The 20,686-nt window shown below is 41.6% G+C and overlaps 1 protein-coding gene across 1 annotated transcript; it reads left to right on the top strand.

Moving 5' to 3' along the window:
* Window positions 1–1,908: 1,908 nt before the first annotated feature.
* On the top strand, window positions 1,909–11,727 carry LOC111144581 (leptin receptor overlapping transcript like 1). Its single transcript, XM_022498943.1, has 4 exons — window positions 1,909–2,045; window positions 7,890–7,965; window positions 9,880–10,066; window positions 10,896–11,727. Exons 1-4 carry the CDS (start codon window positions 2,030–2,032, stop codon window positions 11,010–11,012), a joined length of 396 nt encoding a protein of 131 aa, XP_022354651.1. The 5' UTR covers window positions 1,909–2,029; the 3' UTR covers window positions 11,013–11,727.
* The last annotated feature ends 8,959 nt before the right edge of the window (window positions 11,728–20,686 follow it).

The following is a 20,686-nucleotide window of genomic DNA, read 5'->3' as shown; positions in this document are numbered from 1 at the left end:
TTCGACAAAGTTTTACATGCCAGTTTATTTTAATCTGCTGACTGAAAAGATTGAAAAATTCAAATCTTATGTCAAGCACCTCCACCTGTATCTTTTTAAAACCCTTTGAAAGATTCTCATTACTCGGGAGGGGGTTAAAAAATATAATATAGGACTCTGCTAACCTACCCTAGCCCGGAGCAATCCCACTCGCTTTCTCTCCTCTCTCCCAACAGACCAAGCTCCTGGGGCCCAGTTTGCTTCCCAAGCTCACCATCCAACCACTTCCCCCACCTCCACCCCCAACACAATCTCTCTTCCTCATAATGGTTTTTCTCTTTTGTCTTCTACTTCCACACGTCTTCATCCTTCCGTTGTCCCTCCCTTGGGGAAATCTCTCTGGTATAAATCAAAGCCTGTCAAGGACTACCTACCCATCTTCCTAGCAATTATCGCTGTTACAATTTTATATTTTTGTGTGTGTGTGCCTGTATCTCACCAAACTGCAAGCTCCTTCAGGAAAGAAACCACACCTAGTTTTTCTTTTTTTAAAGATATTATTTGACAGAGATCACAAGTAGGCAGAGAGGCAGGCAGAGATAGAGGGGGAAGCTGGCTCCCTGCTGAGCAGAGAGCCCGAAGGAGAGCTCAATCCCAGGACTCTGAGACCATGACCTGAGCTGAAGGCAGAGGCTTTAACCCACTGAGCCACCCAGGCGCCCCAAAACCGCACCTCATTTTTTATCACCCCAGTATCTAGCCCTATTCCCCAAACATAGTAAATCTTGAATACATTTGAAGGATGACTTAAGTGTAAGGACCTATTTAGAAACTGTCCCTGCTCCCCTTCCCCCAGGGGATTTACTTGGAGACAAGTCCCCGGAACCAGCTTCAGGTAACAAAGCCCAGATACAAAGGGGGTCAGGCCAGGTAGAGACATCTGATCAGTGGGGGGATGCATACTGTCTCCCTGGTTACCAAGGAGTATGGGCCCCGCCCTTTGGGAGCCTTTTGGGCTCCAATCCCAATCAAGGTGTAATAGGCTGGGTCAAATGTCTACTAGGGTAAATTATAACTCAATTGGTCACCTAGCATCACTGTGGAGTTTCCTGTGTGTGTTACAATCTCATTGGCCACCTGTGCGTGGCCAGGCCCGACCGCATGGCCTTTGCCCTTAAAAGCTAGACAGTGCAACAGAGAAGGGTCGCCCTGTCTTGTAAGAGGTGCGGCCGCGAACATTCGGTTAGATTCTTGATGCTTGGTGCTAAATAAAGCTTTGCTTGACCTTCGCTTTGTAACAGCCTCGCTCCTTTAATCACGGACCCATTATTGGGGCATAACATTAAGTAAATATATTTGTCCCTCTGCTTCCTCCTTTTTATTCCCCTAGCCCTGGACTACAAAACAAAATAAAAAAAAACAAAAACAAAACAAAACCCTGCGATTCTGAGACTCCTGGGAGGTCGGATTTGTGTTAAAATGTTTATTTTGTATTTACTGGGTCCCGCAGCTCCTTATCTCTGGAGGTGGCACTGACCAGAACCCTAGTTGGGTCGGAAACCAACGACCTAACTGGCCTGACTTCTACTAGAAGGCTGGGGAGGAGCTAGCAAAGGGTGCGCTTTAGAGACCATAATACCATCCTCCAAAGACATCAGAGCAGGCCTCCCAAAGGACGGCGGTACTCCGCTCCCTTATCTTCCAAGAATGTAGGAGGTTGCAGGATCCGCGATGGGGGGTCGGGAGTGGAGCTTCCCCGAGCCTGAGGGGAAAATGGGAACCGAACTGAGGCGAGAACGCCAAACCTGCGAGGGCGGCGATCTGCACAGCCGCATGGCAGGGAAAAAAGGGGTCGGCCCCACCGCCCTAGGCCGGCGCGCCCCCCGCGCCCCCGCGCGAGCGCGAGTCGCCGGCGGAAGTGCTGCGTCGCGCACTTCCGGGTGTTGTCTGGCCGCCGCCGCCGCCGCGCGTCTCCGGTCTCCGGGCCGCCGCCGCCGCCGCCGCCCCCGCTGCCGCCTAGGGTCCCGGAGCCAGGAGCGACGTCACCGCCATGGCCGGCATCAAAGGTGGGCCTGGGGCGCCGGGCGCCGGAGGGCTGGGTGGCCGCTCGAGAGAGGGGGAGGGGTCCCTGGCAGCCCCCGCACGCCGCCTCCCCGGCCCGGGCGCCCGCCACGGAGGTCCCTGCGCTGGCGGCTGCCTCCCGCCCCTCGACCCCCGCCTCAGCCCTCGCAGTCTGAGAGCCCAGCCGGGCGCGGCGCTCCGGGGTGGGCCCGCGGGGCGGGCGGCTTCTCCGTCAGCCCCTGCTTTCTGCTGATCTCGGCAGCCTGTCTCCCACCCATCGGCCCCCGTAAAGAGAACGAAGTGGTCCATGGTCTGCGAGAGTCCCGCAGCGCCTCGGGCCAGCACACATGTTCTGCAGGAGTTTGCATCCGAGAGACAGGCGAGCAGAGTGATCTTGAGGGGCTTGAGGGCCCTAGAGATGCCCGTTACGGAAATCAGTGTCCTTTCCCTCTTAGAGGCACTAGTGCGATCTTCGGGGGCTGAGCCAAACCGAGTCCCTCCGGAACGCCCTGGAGGGACTTAGGGACGGTTCTTTCAGAAACCTTGGTCATCACATGAGAGTGGCCATCCCTCTCAGGACCAGTCCTCCAAGCTTTACAGCCTTCGAAAACGGATGCGTTTTGATTTGTGGTGTTTGTCAGATAGGGTTAGACCCTGTAAGCGACCCCGATGTGCCCCTGTTCTCCACAGTTGCGCGTTGAGGCTTTTAGTTGGGTTTGTTAAATAAAATAGTGTTAAAACTTAATGGAAAATTGCTCGTTTATTCGTCTGTTTCCTTTAGAAAGAAGGAAGGTTGTGTTTTTTCACATTGTTTCGTAGTTTTGTTACTGTGATTGGAAGGAAACACCGTTGACAGCGTTTTCAACTTTTTGGCCACGAATTGCATTGATTTCCTGACCTGCGGCTTTGTAGAAGGGACAGGCAAGCAGGAGGTGAAGAACTTTATTTAATAGCAGTGGTTTTTTTTTTTTTCCCTGTTTAATTTGTTTCCTTCAGGACAACTTTTATTGAGCTGCTTTCCCAGAGTCACATTTTTACTGTTTTCTGGTTTGATGTCTGAAAACTTCATTTCTGATGTAAAACTTTGTCATTAGATAAGCAACAAAGATCATTTTTAATCTCTTTTTGAACTGTGATAGACCTTCTTGAATCTTTGTGTGGAAAGGCAGTTAGGGGAGAATGCTGTGGTTTTTACGGATGCTGCTGGTTTTGCAGTCCTTCCCCATTTCTTCAGTGTCATCAACAGAAATCTCCTCCCTTTAAAAAAAAAATAACTTTGAAATTTCCTTCTTCAATTTAGGAAAATATTAAGCAGGTGAAAGTATCTCAGATGGAATTGTACTTACACTTTTGGATTCACTGAGATTTTCTGATTGTTATGACTGTTTATCAGGACATTTTCTTTCATTGGCCTATCTCTGCATCAGGCAGCAGTGTTGCTATAATTGGAGACCATTACTTAATTCTTAAGCCATTTGCCTATTATTTGGTTATATATTGGACTTTCTGATAACTCCCAAGTTCGGGAACTGGTCCCTGCTACGCTAATCTCTTTGTAGTCACAGAATCAGCAGTCTGTCTCTGGAGAGTTTAGGTAATTGGGCTGTTCCATCCCTTGCCTAGAGGCTTTGGGAGTAGAAACCAGACTCATCTAAGTTTTGCCCTCCAAATGTTTCATCACACAATTACAGTATAAATTTTTGTCTTGTTGATGTGTCATCTGGGACAACCATTTATACACAAATGATGAAATTTGTATATAAATCAGCCTCGTTGCTGATTTCATAAGACTGGAGAAACTTTACAAGTTTTGAGAACACTTCTGAGCAATGTGTTTAACCCCATTGGGGTTAATCCAGTGCGATTAGAGGTAAGATATCACTTAAAGTTATTTTTTGATACTTAAATCTTACCTTGTTTTCATTTTTAATTTTTTAAAAAAGAGATCTTCTTTTATTAACTCTTTTAAGAGTGTACTTAGAGAATTTAGATTTTCTTTTTTGATAGGAACATAAATAATTGTTCTCTGTCATGAAAGAGTTACCCACAGAGACCATCAGGCCCTAAAGCTACTTTTCTTTTGGCCAAGATTACCACAAGTGGGTATGCTTTTTGAGATTTTTCTGTTTTCTTTTAAGGTTGGGTGTTTTGTTTTGTTTTGTTTTGTTTTGTTTTCTTCGGTCTCCTTTCTCTTGTCAGAGGGCAGATCTTGCTTATGTGCAGTTCTGCCTCCTATTTCTCATTTGTTTCAATGTATGAAACAACATCTTCAAATTTAAAAATTTCATGTTACAAGTTACAGGTAACGGTGATCATTTCTGGGTAGGGAAGTTATTTCTCACTTAATTTTGTTCTGGCTAAGTGAATTGCTATGGACAAAAATATGTATAAGTGAACATAGGTGGCTCTAATTTTTTTTTTTATTCTGCTGAAATTCACATACAATATATCACAAAATGAATAAATAACGACTGAATAAGAGCCTAGGGGTCTGTTTATGAAGAATGATAGCTTTAACGTCTGGGCTTTGGGACGTATATTTTGCTCTAGTGACCCTTGTTTCCTCCGGGATTCTAAATTGTATTCTGGATAAATGGCTTCTGAATAAATAAGTTGTTACTATAGAGTATTTACATTCAAAAAGTGGAGATGGTTCCCTGAAACTCATGTTAATACTGTATGTTAATTATACAGTTACATAAAAATTTTTTTAAGTAGAGCTGGCTGTTTACTTCTTCAGTGTGTCTTGTAACAAGTATCTTTAGTGTTCAGAGAATTATTTGCATTAGTCTCATTTTATAGAAGAAAGAATTGACACTCAGACATGATTATGTAGACAGCTAGTTAAGTGGCTAGTAGGGGCTAGGGACCCATTGTCTCCTGACTTTAATTTATGTGCTGTTTTTACTATGCTACTTTGGCATGATCTTCCTCTCCTCTTCCCTTCTGTTCCTTTTTTTTCCTCCCCTTGTTTTTTTGTTTTGTTTTGTTTTTGTTTTTTTTAACTCATTCTACAGATATTTGTTAGTGTTAAGAGCTGGGATGTGAGCATCAACAACAGAAAAACTTTTTCCCTGCTCTGGTGGACCAGACAGCTCATTAGGGAAATAGATACAGAGTCGCATGGCTGGCTCAGTTGGCTAAGTATCTGACTCTTGATTTGGCTTCAGGTCATGATCTCAGGGTCATGGAACTGAGCCCCACTGTGGGCTCTGTGGTCAGCACGGAGTCTGCAGCCCCCCTGCCTCTGTTCCTTACTCCCCTTCCTGCGTACTTTCTCCCTCTCTCTCTAAAATAAATAAAGTCTTCATTTAAAAAAGGCGCCCGGGGGGCTCAGTCATTAAGTGTCTGCCTTCGGCTCAGGTCATGATGCCAGGGTCCTGGGATCAAGCCCCTCATCCGGCTCCCTGCTCAGCGGGAAGCCTGCTTCTCCCTCCCCACCACTCCCCCTGCTTGTGTTCCCTCACTGTCTCTCTCTCTCTCTGTCAAATAAATAAAATCTTTAAAAAAAATAAATAAAAGGAAAACCAATTTTAAATCTTATAAAATTACAGCTGTGATAACTGAGCAAAGGGGATGTATATAGTGGGGGCAGGGGGGGCTCTGCACATGCCTGGCCCTCTGCCTGGAATGCTCCCCTCTGATACCCACATGATTCACTCCCTCATTTCATACAAACCTCCGGTCAGATGTCACCTCATCAGAGATGCCTTCTCAGGCCACTCTGTCTAGGATAGCGCTCCCATCCTCTTACTGTACCTGATTTTTTTCAGAACACTTAACATTCATTTACTAACTTTGTTAGCTTGTTTTTTATCATTTTGTTCTCCTGCTAGACTATAAGACTCGTGAGAGCAAGAGCTTTGATTTTGTTTCGTTGCTTTATCTCCGGTATCAAGAACAATGTGTGACACGTATTAGGTGCTCAGTAGATATTTGTTGAATGAATGAATGTAATGGGGGGAATTGGTCTAGCGGGAGGTTTGAAAAAACTTCAGGGAGGAAGAAATGATTGAGCCGAGATCTAAAGGACATGGAGGAGTTCGCTTGGCAGGAGGAGGAAGGGAATGGAATGAGAATGCAAGCTCCATGTGTGTGGAAGGGCCTTGTCTGGTTTATGAACGTATCTCCAGTTTGATTCCCAGTAAATATTTCTTGAATAAATATTTCTTGAATGAAATGAATGAATGAAAAAGTGTCTGAGGTAGGAGGGACAACATGTGCAAGGGCCATGTGGGTGAGAGAGCCTGCCGATTTCCAGGAAAAGAAAGGGCAGTGTAACTGAGTGCAGAGAGGATGGGGTAATAGGCTGGTATGAGTGTGTCAGGAGAGTAAGCAGGGCCAGGTTTTGAGGACCTGTGAGCAAAACAAATGGTAAACTCAGTATTTTCATCCCAGTTGCATTCCATTGTAAACTTGAAGTTATCTGCTATAAAATGAAAAGTGCAATTTCTTTTCTTTTTTCTGTCACTGAAAATGTAATGGCATTGAGAACTTAATAAATGCGTTCAGGGGGGCGCCTGGGTGGCTCAGTGGGTTAAAGCCTCTGCCTTCAGCTAAGGTCATGATCCCAGGGTCCTGGGATCGAGCCCCGCATTGGGCTCTCTGCTCCTCTGGGAGCCTGCTTCCTCCTCTCTCTGCCTGCCTCTCTGCCTACTTGTGATCTTTGTCTGTCAAATAAATAAATAAAAGCTTTAAAATAAATAAATAAATAAATGCGTTCAGGGTCGACATGACCTACATCAGCGATCTAAGTGAAAACCAAACTACCATGTGAGTTGGTGTCCTTGATTATGACCATTTTAATCCAGAGAAGTCTATGAGTAGTACTAGGCAGGATTTGACCCCTTTACTGTTAATTCTGGTTTGTATGTGTTAACTTTTCTCTTGGTAACTTTTGGACCTTCTACAACCCTTATGAATTTCAATATTTCTCTGAAGGTTAATGGACTGCATCATTTAAAACAAAAAACACCTAAGTAATTCTCTTAGCCACTGTAGTTGTAGAAATACAGGTTATATAGAATTCAGATAAATTGATCGTTTATATCTTTGCTTAATTCTAGGCCATTGATTAACTATGCCTATTGAAGAAAGTTGTTTCTACTAGTATATGTCAAAACACTTTACAAAATATAATGCTTTGTTTATGTGTGTTTATAACTCTAAAAACTATGTTTTACCTGTGGAATGCATCTGTTGTTTGTGATAATATAAAATAGTGATACCAAAGAAGGATTTGTACCATTATCCCGCACATTATCCACTGTGTAAACAATTATGGGAGGAAACCCAACTATAGTTTTGTAAACTATTCAGAGATCTATATCAAAATGAGTTGATTAAAATTATTAACACCAGATGTCCTTGGACACTGTTTTCTTACCAGTTTTGAGCACATTCGGGGTGTGTGTGCAAGAAGCAGACTTTCCCACAGGATAAAGTTCTGAAGTCCAGTAAAGCTAAGAATGCGCAGTTTCTCCACATCCTCCTTTTCAGACTGTAATGATCTGTGCAGTAAGTGTAACACTAAGGACTGGAAGAGCATTCTTGATCTGGCAGGCTGGGCTACTCCCCGGAAACAGAGCCAGTCATGAGGGAATGTGGTGGTGCGCTCACTGTGGGTCAGGGTTTTGAAAATCAGTGTTGCCTTATTTTGCCTTGAAGACGACACAAAAAACCTATTCTGAGACGATAGATCACTCCCTTTTAATGCATTTGGTTTTTTGTGTTGTGTTTTGCTTTTTACTTCTGGGGTCACAGGTGATGTTCGAAGTGCTAATACTAATATTAATAAAAATAATATTTAGTTTAATTAATACTTGTGTTTGACTCTATTTACTTTGCAGCTTTGATTAGTTTGTCCTTTGGAGGAGCAATCGGGCTGATGTTTTTGATGCTTGGATGTGCCCTTCCAATATACAAGTATGTAAAATTTTTGTCTTTTTGAGTGTTTAAGGGTAAAATTTTTCTACTTTTAAAGCTTTAAAAATTTTTTGAATGGAAGCTTCAATGTTCATTTACCAAGGACAAACCTTTTTCAAAGTACAAAAACACTTTTGGTTATTGTATTACTGCTCAGTTTTGAGTGCCTGTTGATAAAATTAAACACAAGGAAATGTAAAATGTCCTTTAAGCAAAAAAACACCAGAAGCAGAATCAAGAGATGGTCGACTATGGAAAAAAAAGTCATGTAAGCAGTTACTTTCCATGGGATAGAAAGAAATATTAAAAATCAAAAGGAGGGCGCCTGGGTGGCTCAGTGGGTTAAGGCCTCTGCCTTGAGCTCAGGTCGTGATCCCAGGGTCCTGGGATCGAGCCCCGCATCGGGCTCTCTCTACTCAGCAGGGAACCTGCTTCCTCCTCTCTCTCTGCCTGTCTCTCTGCCTACTTGTGATCTCTCTCTCTCTCTCTGTCAAATAAATAAATAAATCTTTAAAAAACAAAGACCTGTTAAAAAAAATAAATAAAAATCAAAAGGATAGGTTAGTAAGAAAAATACAGGCAACTAAATAGAGAACTGCACAACAGATACCAAAAAAGAACTGCAAATTACTAATCACATGAAATTATACTCAGCCTCTCTCAAAATTAAATGAAGTCCTTTGGCAGAGATGAAAGCTATGGGCGGACAGGCACTGTCCTGTGCAGTGGGGTGAGGAATAGCTATGGGCAGTCGTCTTGGAGGCCAGTTTGCTTGTGGCTCTCGAAATGTATATATTCCTTGAACTAGTCCTTCCACTTAGAATTTCTCATATAAATCTACTGGCAGGTGTTGGCCAAGATATGTGTAGTGAGGGAAGAGTATGGATATTCTCAGCAGCCTTGTTTATAACAGCAAACAAACACCTGGAGGCATCCTAGAGGCCTGTCAAAGGAGAAACGGTTAAACTCTGGAATGTCCATCAGTGGAAGTAGCAGGCAGTGTTCAGAAGAATGAGGAGGAGTTCTAAGTGCTCATATCTCAAGGTGTTCACAGTACATTGTTAAATAGAAAAGTGCAATGGTTCATGTTGTTAAAATTTATCTGTCTGGAAATACAGAAGGATCCACAAGAAGGTTATTAGGAGAACGGAAAGAGAAAGCAGGGGAGATATGTTAGCTTGGAGTTTTCACTTTTTGTGCTTTTGTGTTTTTTTAACTTTTTATGTTGAAATGATTGTGTGCTCTCAAGAAGCTGCAAAAATAGTACAGAGAGGTCCCCTGAACCCTTCACACAGGCTTCCCCCAGTTGCCCTGTCTTACATAACCATAGCTGTAGTATCCAACCAGGAAGTGACATTGGCACAGAACAATAGTTAGACTGTACATTAAAAACCATTTATTTCCTATATTCTGACTGAAAGTCTTCAGTATTACTTTCAGTTTGTTTTCTACATTTTGACTTCAGTATCTGGGGAGTTCACAGTGACCTAACGGGAGTTTGGGGATGTTCCAGCTTTACCCTAAGAAGGCTGTCATTCATTAGGAGTCAGGAGCAATGAATCTTGAATTTAAAAAATGACGGTGTTAATATTTCTATTTTTCATATGCCTCTTTATTTATAACCTAAAATAAAAAATGTTTTTAATTTTGGGCCTTGATTCCAAATGCTTTAATTTATAAAGCATTTTCTTTTAATATAAGAAATATTTAATCATTGTGTCATAGTTGACTTTAGAAATACTGTGACTTTAAATGTTTCTCTTTTCAGTGTTCAGGTTATTGTTTATTTTTAAACTGTATCATGTTTTGTACCTTGTAATATTTGTCTGGCCTGGTTTTTTAAAAAGCATATATTATTGTCTAGGAAAATGACATAGGTAGTGAAAACTACATTAACTTATTTTTTTTTTCTAGCCAATACTGGCCTCTCTTTGTTCTGTTTTTTTACATCCTTTCACCTATTCCATACTGCATAGCGAGAAGATTAGTGGATGATACAGATGCTATGAGTAACGCTTGTAAGGAACTTGCCATATTTCTTACAACAGGCATTGTTGTCTCAGCTTTTGGGCTCCCTATCGTATTTGCCAGAGCACATCTGGTAAGTGGATATATTCTTCTGTCAACGATTTTACACTAGACTGTATTAAAATTGTCTCAGGAAAAGATTTTGTGAAATGATATGAAAACGGGATGAGGGACATAAGATCCTAGAGGATAGAGATAATCTTACTTTTACTGTTAACTAATACAAATGATACCGGAGAGCGTGGCTGGGGTCTGTGGTAGCAGCTGGCTCCCCAGTACCTCACACTCAGAACCGGGCGCATCAGCTCACCCAGTGCTTACCAACCACAGGCCACAGGCCTGAGGAGACCTTGTGTTCTTTGCAGGCGGGAAAGGATAGAAGAGGAGAAGGGGCGCTGGGCTCCATATACTTGTCTTCCCAGACTCACCGGTCAGAGTCACTCCTCCAACACTGAGGAGGTGGAGAAGCCAGAGGCTGGCCACCCTTCCATATGCAGAGGGCGGTTCTCCCCCTCACCCCTGTAAAAAAATGTACATGAGTATGGTTTCTTCTTCAGTACTTTAATCTGCTCTCTAGATACAATTTTAGATTCACTGAAGAAGAGTTGGAGCGAATTGCTTTATAAATAGAAAGTTGTAGAAGTCTGTGCTGCCTCCTCAGAGTCCAGAAGTCTGACTGTTGAATAATTATCATCTTCGTGACTTTCTGTCTTTTTGAAGGAAGCAAATTAAAAACAGTATTGAAAGACCATTAAGTGTGCAGTAGAGTGAAAGTTATTATTACAAATTGTATTTGTTCTAGAGCGTGACTGGCTTACAACTAGAGTCTTCATTTGCTTTTCATTCTCCTTTTGTTTTTCATGCGTCTGTTAACGAAGTGTTTATCTATCTTATTTCCCTAGATTGAGTGGGGAGCTTGTGCACTTGTTCTCACAGGAAACACAGTCATCTTTGCAACTATACTGGGCTTTTTCTTGGTCTTTGGAAGCAATGATGACTTCAGCTGGCAGCAGTGGTGAAAGGAATTACTGAACTATTGTCAAGTGGACTTCTTGTCGTTTGTTGGCCCATCCGCGCACACACGAGCTGGGGCAGGAATGCTGAGTGGTACAGCAAGCCTCTTGGGGGTATCCTAGGTGCTCCCTTCTCATTTTCATTGTAAGCATACTATTTTCACAGAGACTTGCTGAAGGATTAAAAGGATTTTCTCTTTTTGGAAAAGCTTGACTGATTTCACACTTATCTCTAGTATGCTTTTTGTGGTGTCCTGCTGAATTTAAATACTTATGTGTCCCTGTTTAGTTTTTTTTTTTTTAATCAGTATGCAATGTGAAGCATTTTTCAAATGTAACAACCATTTGCATTGGTTAGAAATTTTCTGCTGGCTATTACTGGGCTAAAGGACATCTTTTATCTTAAAATTATTTAACCTCCATTGCAAAAAGTTCAAAAAAGTTTCAATCAGTCAGGATGACATCACTCCCAATATTATGCAAACATGCAGACTGTTGGCATACCTTAGAGACTGTATACTCAGTGCAAATATAGCTGCATTTATACCTCAGAGGGCCCAAGTGTTAACACCTGTGCCCTCCGTAAGGGTTGCTGGTTTTGCCAGGAAGCAGGTGTTTTGTGAATTGAAAATTATTTTATGGAATTGCTGCAAAGGAGTGCTTTTCTTCTCAGTTGTTGGAAGAATTTATTGTTAAACTTAAAGGTAAGCGTGTAAAACCAGGTTTTTGAGATGGTTTTTATTTATGTTTATTATAAAGTAGAGTGAGTTGCATTGTGGGAAGAAATGACGTTGAAATTCCACTTTTTGAATCCTCTTTCTATCTATAAGTGAAACGTTTGATCTTCTATCAGCCTTTCCTATTTTACCATGGGCGAAATGGACATATGGAACTATACTACTGATAAGGGAAAGTTGTATGTTTGCGTCATCTAGACCAGAAAAACCTTTCCCTGCTTCCTCCTTTTAACTTAATTTTATACATTGTATATATTAAGTAAAATAACTTTTCAAATATAGTTTAATAACACTTTAAATTAGAGGTATTTATCTCACTTGGAAAGTAATCGCTATGCCATACATGCCGAGCGCCCCTTGTCCCTCAAGGCCTTGACGTGATTAACAAGTGACTTGTTACTCTTGCAGAGAAGTGATGCATTAACAATTTAAGATTTAGACCATGGTAATTGTAGTTCTTATTCTCTAAGGTTATATCATATGTAGTTTAAAAATATTTAAGATAAGTTTCCTGTATACCTCTCAACTTTTTTGGATTTTTATTTCATCATGATAGATACGCTGTTTCCTTTTAAATGGCATTTATTGTGTGAATTAATGCAAAGTAGCCAAATCCAGCTGTATAGCAGCTTCAAACACAAACCTGACCAAAAAAATCCCTGGTAACCAGGCATGATCAAATCGTAGTGGTTATTTACATCTCAACAATTATCAGTACCTTTTTCGAGATCTAGTTATGAAAATGTTCGAGTTGGTCTGACAATATGTTGTTGAGGATATTTGTATATTTGTTCAGGTTAATGACAGGAAGATGATTTTGCCTTCAGACAAAACTGAGTGATCATGACAGCTACCTTTTGTTGTTTTATAAAGTTTATTTCTCAAGAAAATGGGAACAGATTTTGGGTTTGTTTAGCTTCTTATGAAAGATGCGCGAAGGCCACAGGTTTTACTGCCAGACCCAAGTTGTGACTTTAGCTGTGAGATGGGAAGCAGAACGAAGGATCTGTGTGTGGCCATCCCACTTAGACAGTAGGCTGGACACGACTTGCAGTGTTACAATGACTGAGACCTAAAGAGAAGGTACAAGTATGCGTGACGTAGCCAGTCATGCGGTTGGGAACCCAGTGCCTGGGATCTACTTGATTGCTTTTTTGTTTGTTTTTGTTTGTTTGTTTGTGTGTGTGTGTTTTGTTTTTTTTTTTTTTGCGGGAAATACATCCTCTGCCCCTCCCCCCATTTTCTGTTCTAGAATATCAGTGCAGTGCACTGCTACTGTTTTATTCACTTGGCCATAGACTCTTTTTCTAATAGCTGTATATTCTTTCTGTATACTGATTGCACTGGCAGCATTGTGTCTTCCATCCTGCGCACTAGCTCAACATAGTGCTGTCTCTGACTTCTAGTTAGTTGTTTGAGGTATGACTTTTCCATAGAACATGCACTGATCCTGCATTGCCATTCTTCTATGGAAAGAAAACTTTTGATGATGAAACAATAAAGATTTTAAATATCTATTTTAGTTTGTGGGTGTTTTTGAAATGAAAATATACAACGCACCTTAGGAACTGAAGTGCATTACTCGTTTTAAAAATGTGATCTAAAACAAGGATGGCATTAGTCATTAATGTCAGACTTGCAAGAGTTTTACTCCCAAAATAGAATTGAAACCATAGTAATAAATGTTAGTGAAGCCCTATGATTTTGTGCCATGATGAAAGGATTGGTAACCTGGGGAAGTAGATTTCTTACCTAACCCTTTCCAAAAAAGCCATAGATGATTTTGATGATTAAAAAAAGACTGTTGATAATCTAAAGTCAAGGTTGTACCTGTTTTTAAAGCTTCAGATCTTTTTTATGACTGTATGTTTTATTGTATATTTATCACCATTCATTATTAGAGCATTTTGCTTTTTGCAAACATTTCAAATAGTTAAAGGTAAAAAAAATCTGTGTGGTACAACGTGAACAGAGAAAAGTACTGTTCTCTTTTATCAAACATGAATCTTGTCCCAAATTGTCCTAATTACATAATTTCATTATATACTTTAGAAAGTATAGGTCATAGTTTCTTAGTATTTGCTCTAACAGGATTTTGGGGGTATTGTCAAAATCATCCAGATTCCTAGAGTAAACCCTAGAATATGTATATTGAATGTGACAAGATCCATTCCTAAGTTTCAGGTAACTTTAATTCAGCATGTCAGATTTCACAAGCAGCCGTGCAACAGTACTGTCAAGTAATGTGTACCTTTTACTTCTCGGGTGGCTTTATGGTTTATAAAATTGGTGGGAAATTCAAAGTCATGTTTCTTCCGTATAAGCCTATGTTATCCTTACTCTGGGTGAAGATTAGGGAGCTCTTTTTTTATTACAGGCCTCCTAATTTTCTGGCACTCCCAGAGAAGAGAACATATCTTGTAAAATAAATATTCCAGAAGATGATCTCAGAAAGAACTGACATTTGTTTTATTTATTTTGGTGAAAGTATTAAATAAGCCATACGCTTTTGTACTCTCTTAGAATATAATAGGACATTTTGGATTTTCCTTGGTAATTTAAGGTTGTCATAAATTATTTCCCCCTCAAAAAAAAAAAAAAAATTATTTCCCCCTCTTTTAAATAGCTCCAGACCTGTATTTTTCTGGAATTGTGTTTTTGCTGGCTTTACTTACAACTGAGTTTGTTGCTAGCATGCCTTAACTTCTTTTATTTCTGATTTTCTGAACTGTACTACATTAGGGGGCGTCTGGGTGGCTCAGTCGGTTGGGTGTCCAGCTCTTAGTTTTCTGTTCCGTATTCAGCAAAAAGTCTGGTAGAGGGTCTCTCTCCTTTTCCATCGCCTTCTGCCCTTCCCCCAACTCATGTGCATGGGCGTGTGCACTCTTTCTTTCTCTCCAAATGAGCGGATAAGATCTTTAAATAAATAAATTAATTAATGCATCAGGAAAAATGGCAAGTTATTGGGGAAAAATGAGGTAACCAAGCAGACTGAATCCATTATGTAACATTTCTGTACATAGTACCTCAGTGGGCCTCACCAGGTGCTCCCACCCCTTATACAAATGAAATGCTTTGAAAAGGCCTTCTTACAAAACTGTAGCTGTTAAACTGCACGCCAGCCAGTGGGCCGTTGTGAGAGGGAGCACAGACGAGGTGTGACGGTGCGGCTGGAAGAGCGTCCGAGGTCCCATGGCTGAACTCAAGGATGTAGCTTGGACACCCATAGGCCTCCAACTGATTTCTGAGAGCTTATCTCTCTCCACCGTTTGTTTTCAGTTGCAGAAAGTCTAGATATGAAGACAGTTTCACAGTTCATTTTTACTGGACAATCTGTACTGAATATTTTGCTGCCAGTCTCTTGAAGATTCTTTGAATCCATCCTTGGGTTTAGGACCATACAATTCAGATATTAATTATTAAGCTTGTAATTCAGATATTATTTATTAAGCTTGTAAATTCCTATCAGAGGGAATAAAACAGTCAAACTCAAACATGTTTCCACAAGTGAGAAATTAAGACCATGAAACATCCCTTTTCCAATTATAGTTGTTTTCTTGTTTGTGTTTAGAGCTAGTACTCACGGGGAAAACAGGAACTTTTGTTTCAGAAGCCAGTTGAATGGCTAATACTGTGAGAGAGAAACTTTGTGGCAGCTTACAGCCATAGAAACCATCAAATAGAACAATATAGAAAGAGACTGAGTATTTTCATATCTCTTTGTGAGAATTACTATTTAATAATTTAGTTGCCTTGATTCGTACTGTTTAATATCAGAAATATCTTTTTCTCGGGGCGCCTGAGTGGCTCAGTGGGTTAAGCCTCTGCCTTCAGCTCAGGTCATGATCCCAGGGTCCTGGGATCGAGTCCCGCATCAGGCTCTCTGCTCAGCAGGAAGCCTGCTACCCTCTATCTCTCTGCCTGCCTCTCTGCCTACGGTGATCTCTCTCTCTCTCTCTGTCAAATAAATAAATAATCTTAAAAATATATATTTATTTTTCTCTTTTGGCTGGTCAATGTATTATGTAATATGTAAATGTAGTTATGACATAAACGTCAGTAAACTTGTGTAGATATGTGAACCTCCAAAATAGAACAGATGTTTTCCTGAAAGCTACGTATACTTCATAGAACATGTGGTGATTGTCTCTAAAAGTGTTCACTATCGAACAGTTTTCTAGGATTAAATTAAAATGGATGGATTTTAATTCATTTTTGTCATGGTCTAAATCATCAGCTTCCAAAATACAGAATCAGCTCTAATACCTAGTTAATGAGTACAGCAGTGAAGAAGAGGGTATTAGTCTCCCAAGGATTTAAAAAAAAAAAAAAAATAGTTTTGCACCATATTTCATACTAGAAAGGACATTTGTCATTAATAAGCATAAATGGCCTAATCTAGTGCTTAAAAGTGTCCTCAAAAAATATATTATTACAGGGGCGCCTGGCTGGCTCTGTGGTAGAGCATGTGACTGTTGATTTCAAGGTCACAAATTCGGGCCCCATGTTGGGCCTACATCCTACTTTAAACAAAGTAATGTACATACGTATACACACACACACACACACACACACACACACACACACGTATGTATACTTAAAAAAACACCTTCCAGACACCAAGAAGTATCTTATTAGTTGGACAACTAATTAGGTAGAAATGGTTTATAGTTCACCTTGACTATGTGAAGATAGTATGAGATATGTATACTGAAACACTGCGTTTGGTTCAAGCTCTATCTAGATAAGTTCTTTGTTCCCAGGGGCAATTATATTCTACATGGCAACATTCTAGGTACTAGAACATTCTAGGTCCAAAAAACTTGGAACAAGGTCCCTCTCTGAGCTAGAGACTCAGAAGGTATCAAAGGAAACTGATTCCTATACATGCCAAAAGGGAAGAGTGGGGAACTGCAGGAGGAAAAGATTCGGGAAGGAAAAGGGAGGTGCATGGTAATTTCCTGTTCTGCTTTGGCCTGTCTCTCGCTGGCAGGCAGGGTCTTCGCAGCAGAAGGCTTTCTCGGGAGCCGCATTAGGGGTGGTGTTGGCTCTTAGGCTTCCTGGGACTCGGGGGAGTTGGGGCTACAGAAATGGGGGTGGACGCCTCTTGATTTTGACACCCTCACCCTGGGTCCCAGATACAGTGGAGACGTGAGAGGTGGTGAGATTTATGTTGTGTTGTAAAGGAATGGCCAAGCAGATTTACGGATGAACTGTGTGGGGGAAAAAGAGAGGAGTCAAGGGGAACTACCAAGTTTTTGACTGTCATGTCAGGTGGGGGATGAAGAAGTAGTAGTGAGGGAGAGTTTGAACACAGTAAGGTCTACACCATCTGTCCAAACTTCTGGTTCATCATATCTGCTTGGAACCTGGATGTGACATCATTTGCCTTGTTTCAAACCTCTACCCTACGAAACAATACTGTGGGCCCTTCAGCCGTGTAACTACTTTATAAGCTCCTGGGGGTTGACACTAGCACACGTCTTGACATAGTGGTTACAGCGTGAGCTCTGCAGTCAGCCTCCCTGTACCACCAGCTCTTCCTCCTACTAGATGTGTAACCTTAAGTGAGTTACTGGACCTCTCCATGTCTTAGGTCCACATCTGTACAATGAGGATAATAACAGTACCTGCTTCGTAATGTGGCTGTGGTGTTTCAGCGTGACGTGCAGAGGGCTCACAGTGATTGAGATGGTTAAATGTTAGCTATCATTACTGCTTCTTACCAGTTCTCTGCACTGCTAAGCAGTTCCCTCTTCTCATGGGAGTAGACAAACTGAAAAAAATAGAACATTTTAACAATCCAGTCTAGTATATTGCTGACAGGAGTCACCCCGTTAGCCTCAGAGTATCTCTTGGAAATGCTCTACCTCCCTGGTCTTCTCATTCACTGCAGTATTTCAGGAAGACCTATTGATTATCTAATAAACACCACCAAGGTGCCAAGACACTCTTCCGATGGCTTAAGTATATGTGATCCTCCCTACCCCCACTCCCGCACCAAACTGAGAAATGATACACCTTTTTTTTTTTTTTTAAAGAATAGGGAAATATATTGCCAAACTTAGAACAAGAAGGGAAAGTCTTGGTAGATCTGAAACTAAGAAATCTCTGAGAAAATGAGAACCTAAATGATCAAATTGAAGAACAAAACTGTAGCCTAGAATGCTGACGGCAAGCACATGGGAGGATGCTACCATAAAATATGGGGGCCATGCCAAGGAGGCCCTTTATCAGCACAAGTGGTGGCATCCAGAGTGGGAAAGGGGCTCAGAGAGCCAACATACTGAGGCAGTTTTCTGAGGGATTCTTTGGGGTGCTGCAGGGGGAGCAGCCAAACCAGCAGATCTTTATGCGTCTCCACACACAGACCCGTCCCCATCTCAGACCTTCCAGGCTGGGTTGGAGGACACATTTCCTGAAGTAGCAAAAGTGGGAATAGCCAAGTCCAGAAGGCCAGCCACCAGGGTACCCTGCTCAGTGGCACCTCTTTCTTCTCCTTAACTCACTGAAAACACCACCCCTCCCTTTCCTCAGGCTGCGCAAGTGGGAGCAACAGTTGGTCTAGCCAGGGGTTCTAGGTAGCAGAGGGCAGTTTCCAGACGGGGATAACCAGACAGTTCAGGAATGCCCATTGGAATAAGACAAACTCACAGAATTTAGCACCAAGGAAACAGTTAACAGAATAAAAAGAAGCTCCATGTTGACAGTTTTGAAAATTGAAGCCATCCAAAAGACCATACCAAGTGGTATACAACATCAGGCTGATGAAGTTACAGAATATTTTATGTATTTTGCACCCAAATCCAATTAGATTGCCCAGGACCACGGTTTTGCTTTTTTCCTCAGAGCTTCTTTGTCATACCACAGTGGATTTAATTCAAAGACACACAGTATAGTCTTACTACGGGTAAACATTTTCCCGCAGCATATTCTCCCTATAACATCCTCTCCTGTGACCGTGAACATGGAACCCACTATCTGCTTGGATGGGAAGGAAGGGAAGAGCTGCATCTGCTATTACACATCTTACACGAGACATTCCATAGCCCACCATAGGCATTTACTCATCGCACAGATATTTTTGGAATCAGACACCAGGGCTACAAAATAAAACGGGAAGTGAGTTGAGAACAAACGAAAGTATCTTGGACATCCCTGCTACATTCTATCTATCAAGTAGCTGTGTGACTCTAGAGGAAGTAGCAACAGCAGCGGAGGGAGGATAGAGAAGGCTTCACAAAGAAAATGGTTGTTGGGCCACCTGGCTGGCTCAGTCAGTTGAGCATGTAAATCTTGATCTCAGGATTGTGCATTTGAACCCCATGTTGGGTGTAGAGATTACTTTAAAAAAAAAAAAAGAAAATGGTGGTTGATCTTGGTCTAGGATGGTAATAACCATTCAAGCCCCCAACCTGTGTGACAGTTAATGTTCTTATGTTCGTGTTTCTCTTCCAAAGTATTTCTGGGAATCCCAGGATCGCATGTGTTACACAAACTGGTCATGGTTGTTGTTTGTCCCTCAGATGAACTCTGGCACTGGATTGGCTTCCATTGTCTGCATCCACCTTTCCACCACTTTCTAATTGCTTTTCCCTTTATCCCTATATCCTGCACCCCAACCATGGATAGGACGCTCTCCCTTGATCCTGTGAAGCACACCTAAAATCAGGCTATAACTTCAAACAAGTCTTTTACCAAAGGCCTGAGGAAAAGAGATAGGATAATTACTATACAACCCTCACTGCCCCCCCCCCCAAAGAAAACCCAAAACTGATCATCCTACTCACTGTCTTCTACAGTCACTGGCTGTGTACTTGCTTGTAAGGCTGCTCCGACTCTCTCTACAGCTCTAACTGTGCCAGGTTGCAGGTAGCATTTTACCTCCCCTAAAAGCGAGAGATTCTCAAATCCCCTGCAAGGGGACTTATGAAGTCTCCTTACATGACTCCAGGCCCCCTGCTCCAAAACAGTTTGATCTGCAGTAACGCATCTCAGCCCACAGAAGACAGGGTTCTTCATAATGAAGCATGTTATCCTTTCAACAATTTTACTCTAGAAGGAAGATTTTGTTTTAGTCTCCATTGAATCAGAAAACATCAGATAAACCCACTTGGAGAGACATTCTACGAAACAACTGGTACTCAGTAAAAGTCATGAAAGACAAGAGTCATCGAGGTCATGAGAGTCAAGGAAAAACTGAGGAACTGTCACAGATGGGAAGAAACTATGGAGACACAGCAATTAAATGGGAATGTGATCCTGCATTAGATCTGGAGCGGCACAATGACATTGGGGGAGAGTTGGTGAAATTTGAATAAGGTCAGTAGTTTAGTAGTTAGTAATATTGTGCTGATACTAATTGCTTTGTAATTGTGCTGTGGTTATATAAGTTGATAACTTTAAGGGTAAAAGAAACATGAATTCTCTATACTATTTTTGTGCAACTTTCTGTAAGTCTAAAACTATTTCAAAATAAAAAGTTTTTTAAAGTACCATTAGCACCCACCGGATCAGCAAAATTGTAAGTCTTGACAATATCAGTAACTGGAAAGGACATGTAGCAAATTAAACACAAATACTGCCAGTGTAAGTGTCCATTGGTACAATCACTTTGGAGAGTATATAGGAATATTTGACAACATGTAGCAAAATTGGAGATCTGTGAGCGTTATAACCAAGTGACTCCATGAGTAGGAACATATCCTGTGGAAACCCTGATACATGCACTCAAGGAACCATGTATAAGAATGTCCATCACTGGGGCACCTGGGTGGCTCAGTGGGTTAAAGCCTCTGCCTTCGGCTCAGGTCATGATCCCAGGGTCCTGGGATGGAGCCCCGCATCAGGCTCTCTGCTCAGCAGGGAGCCTGCTTCCCCCTCTCCCTCTGCCTGCCTCTCTGCCTACTTGTGATCTCTCTCTCTGTCAAATAAAGAAATAAA

Source organism: Enhydra lutris, unplaced genomic scaffold (genome assembly GCF_002288905.1).
Source record: "Enhydra lutris kenyoni isolate GAN:26980312 unplaced genomic scaffold, ASM228890v2 scaffoldscaffold11, whole genome shotgun sequence".
In the NCBI taxonomy this organism is placed as follows: domain Eukaryota; kingdom Metazoa; phylum Chordata; class Mammalia; order Carnivora; family Mustelidae; genus Enhydra; species Enhydra lutris.
Note: the sequence above shows the minus strand (reverse complement) of the source record. Positions and strands in the feature narration are given on the sequence as shown.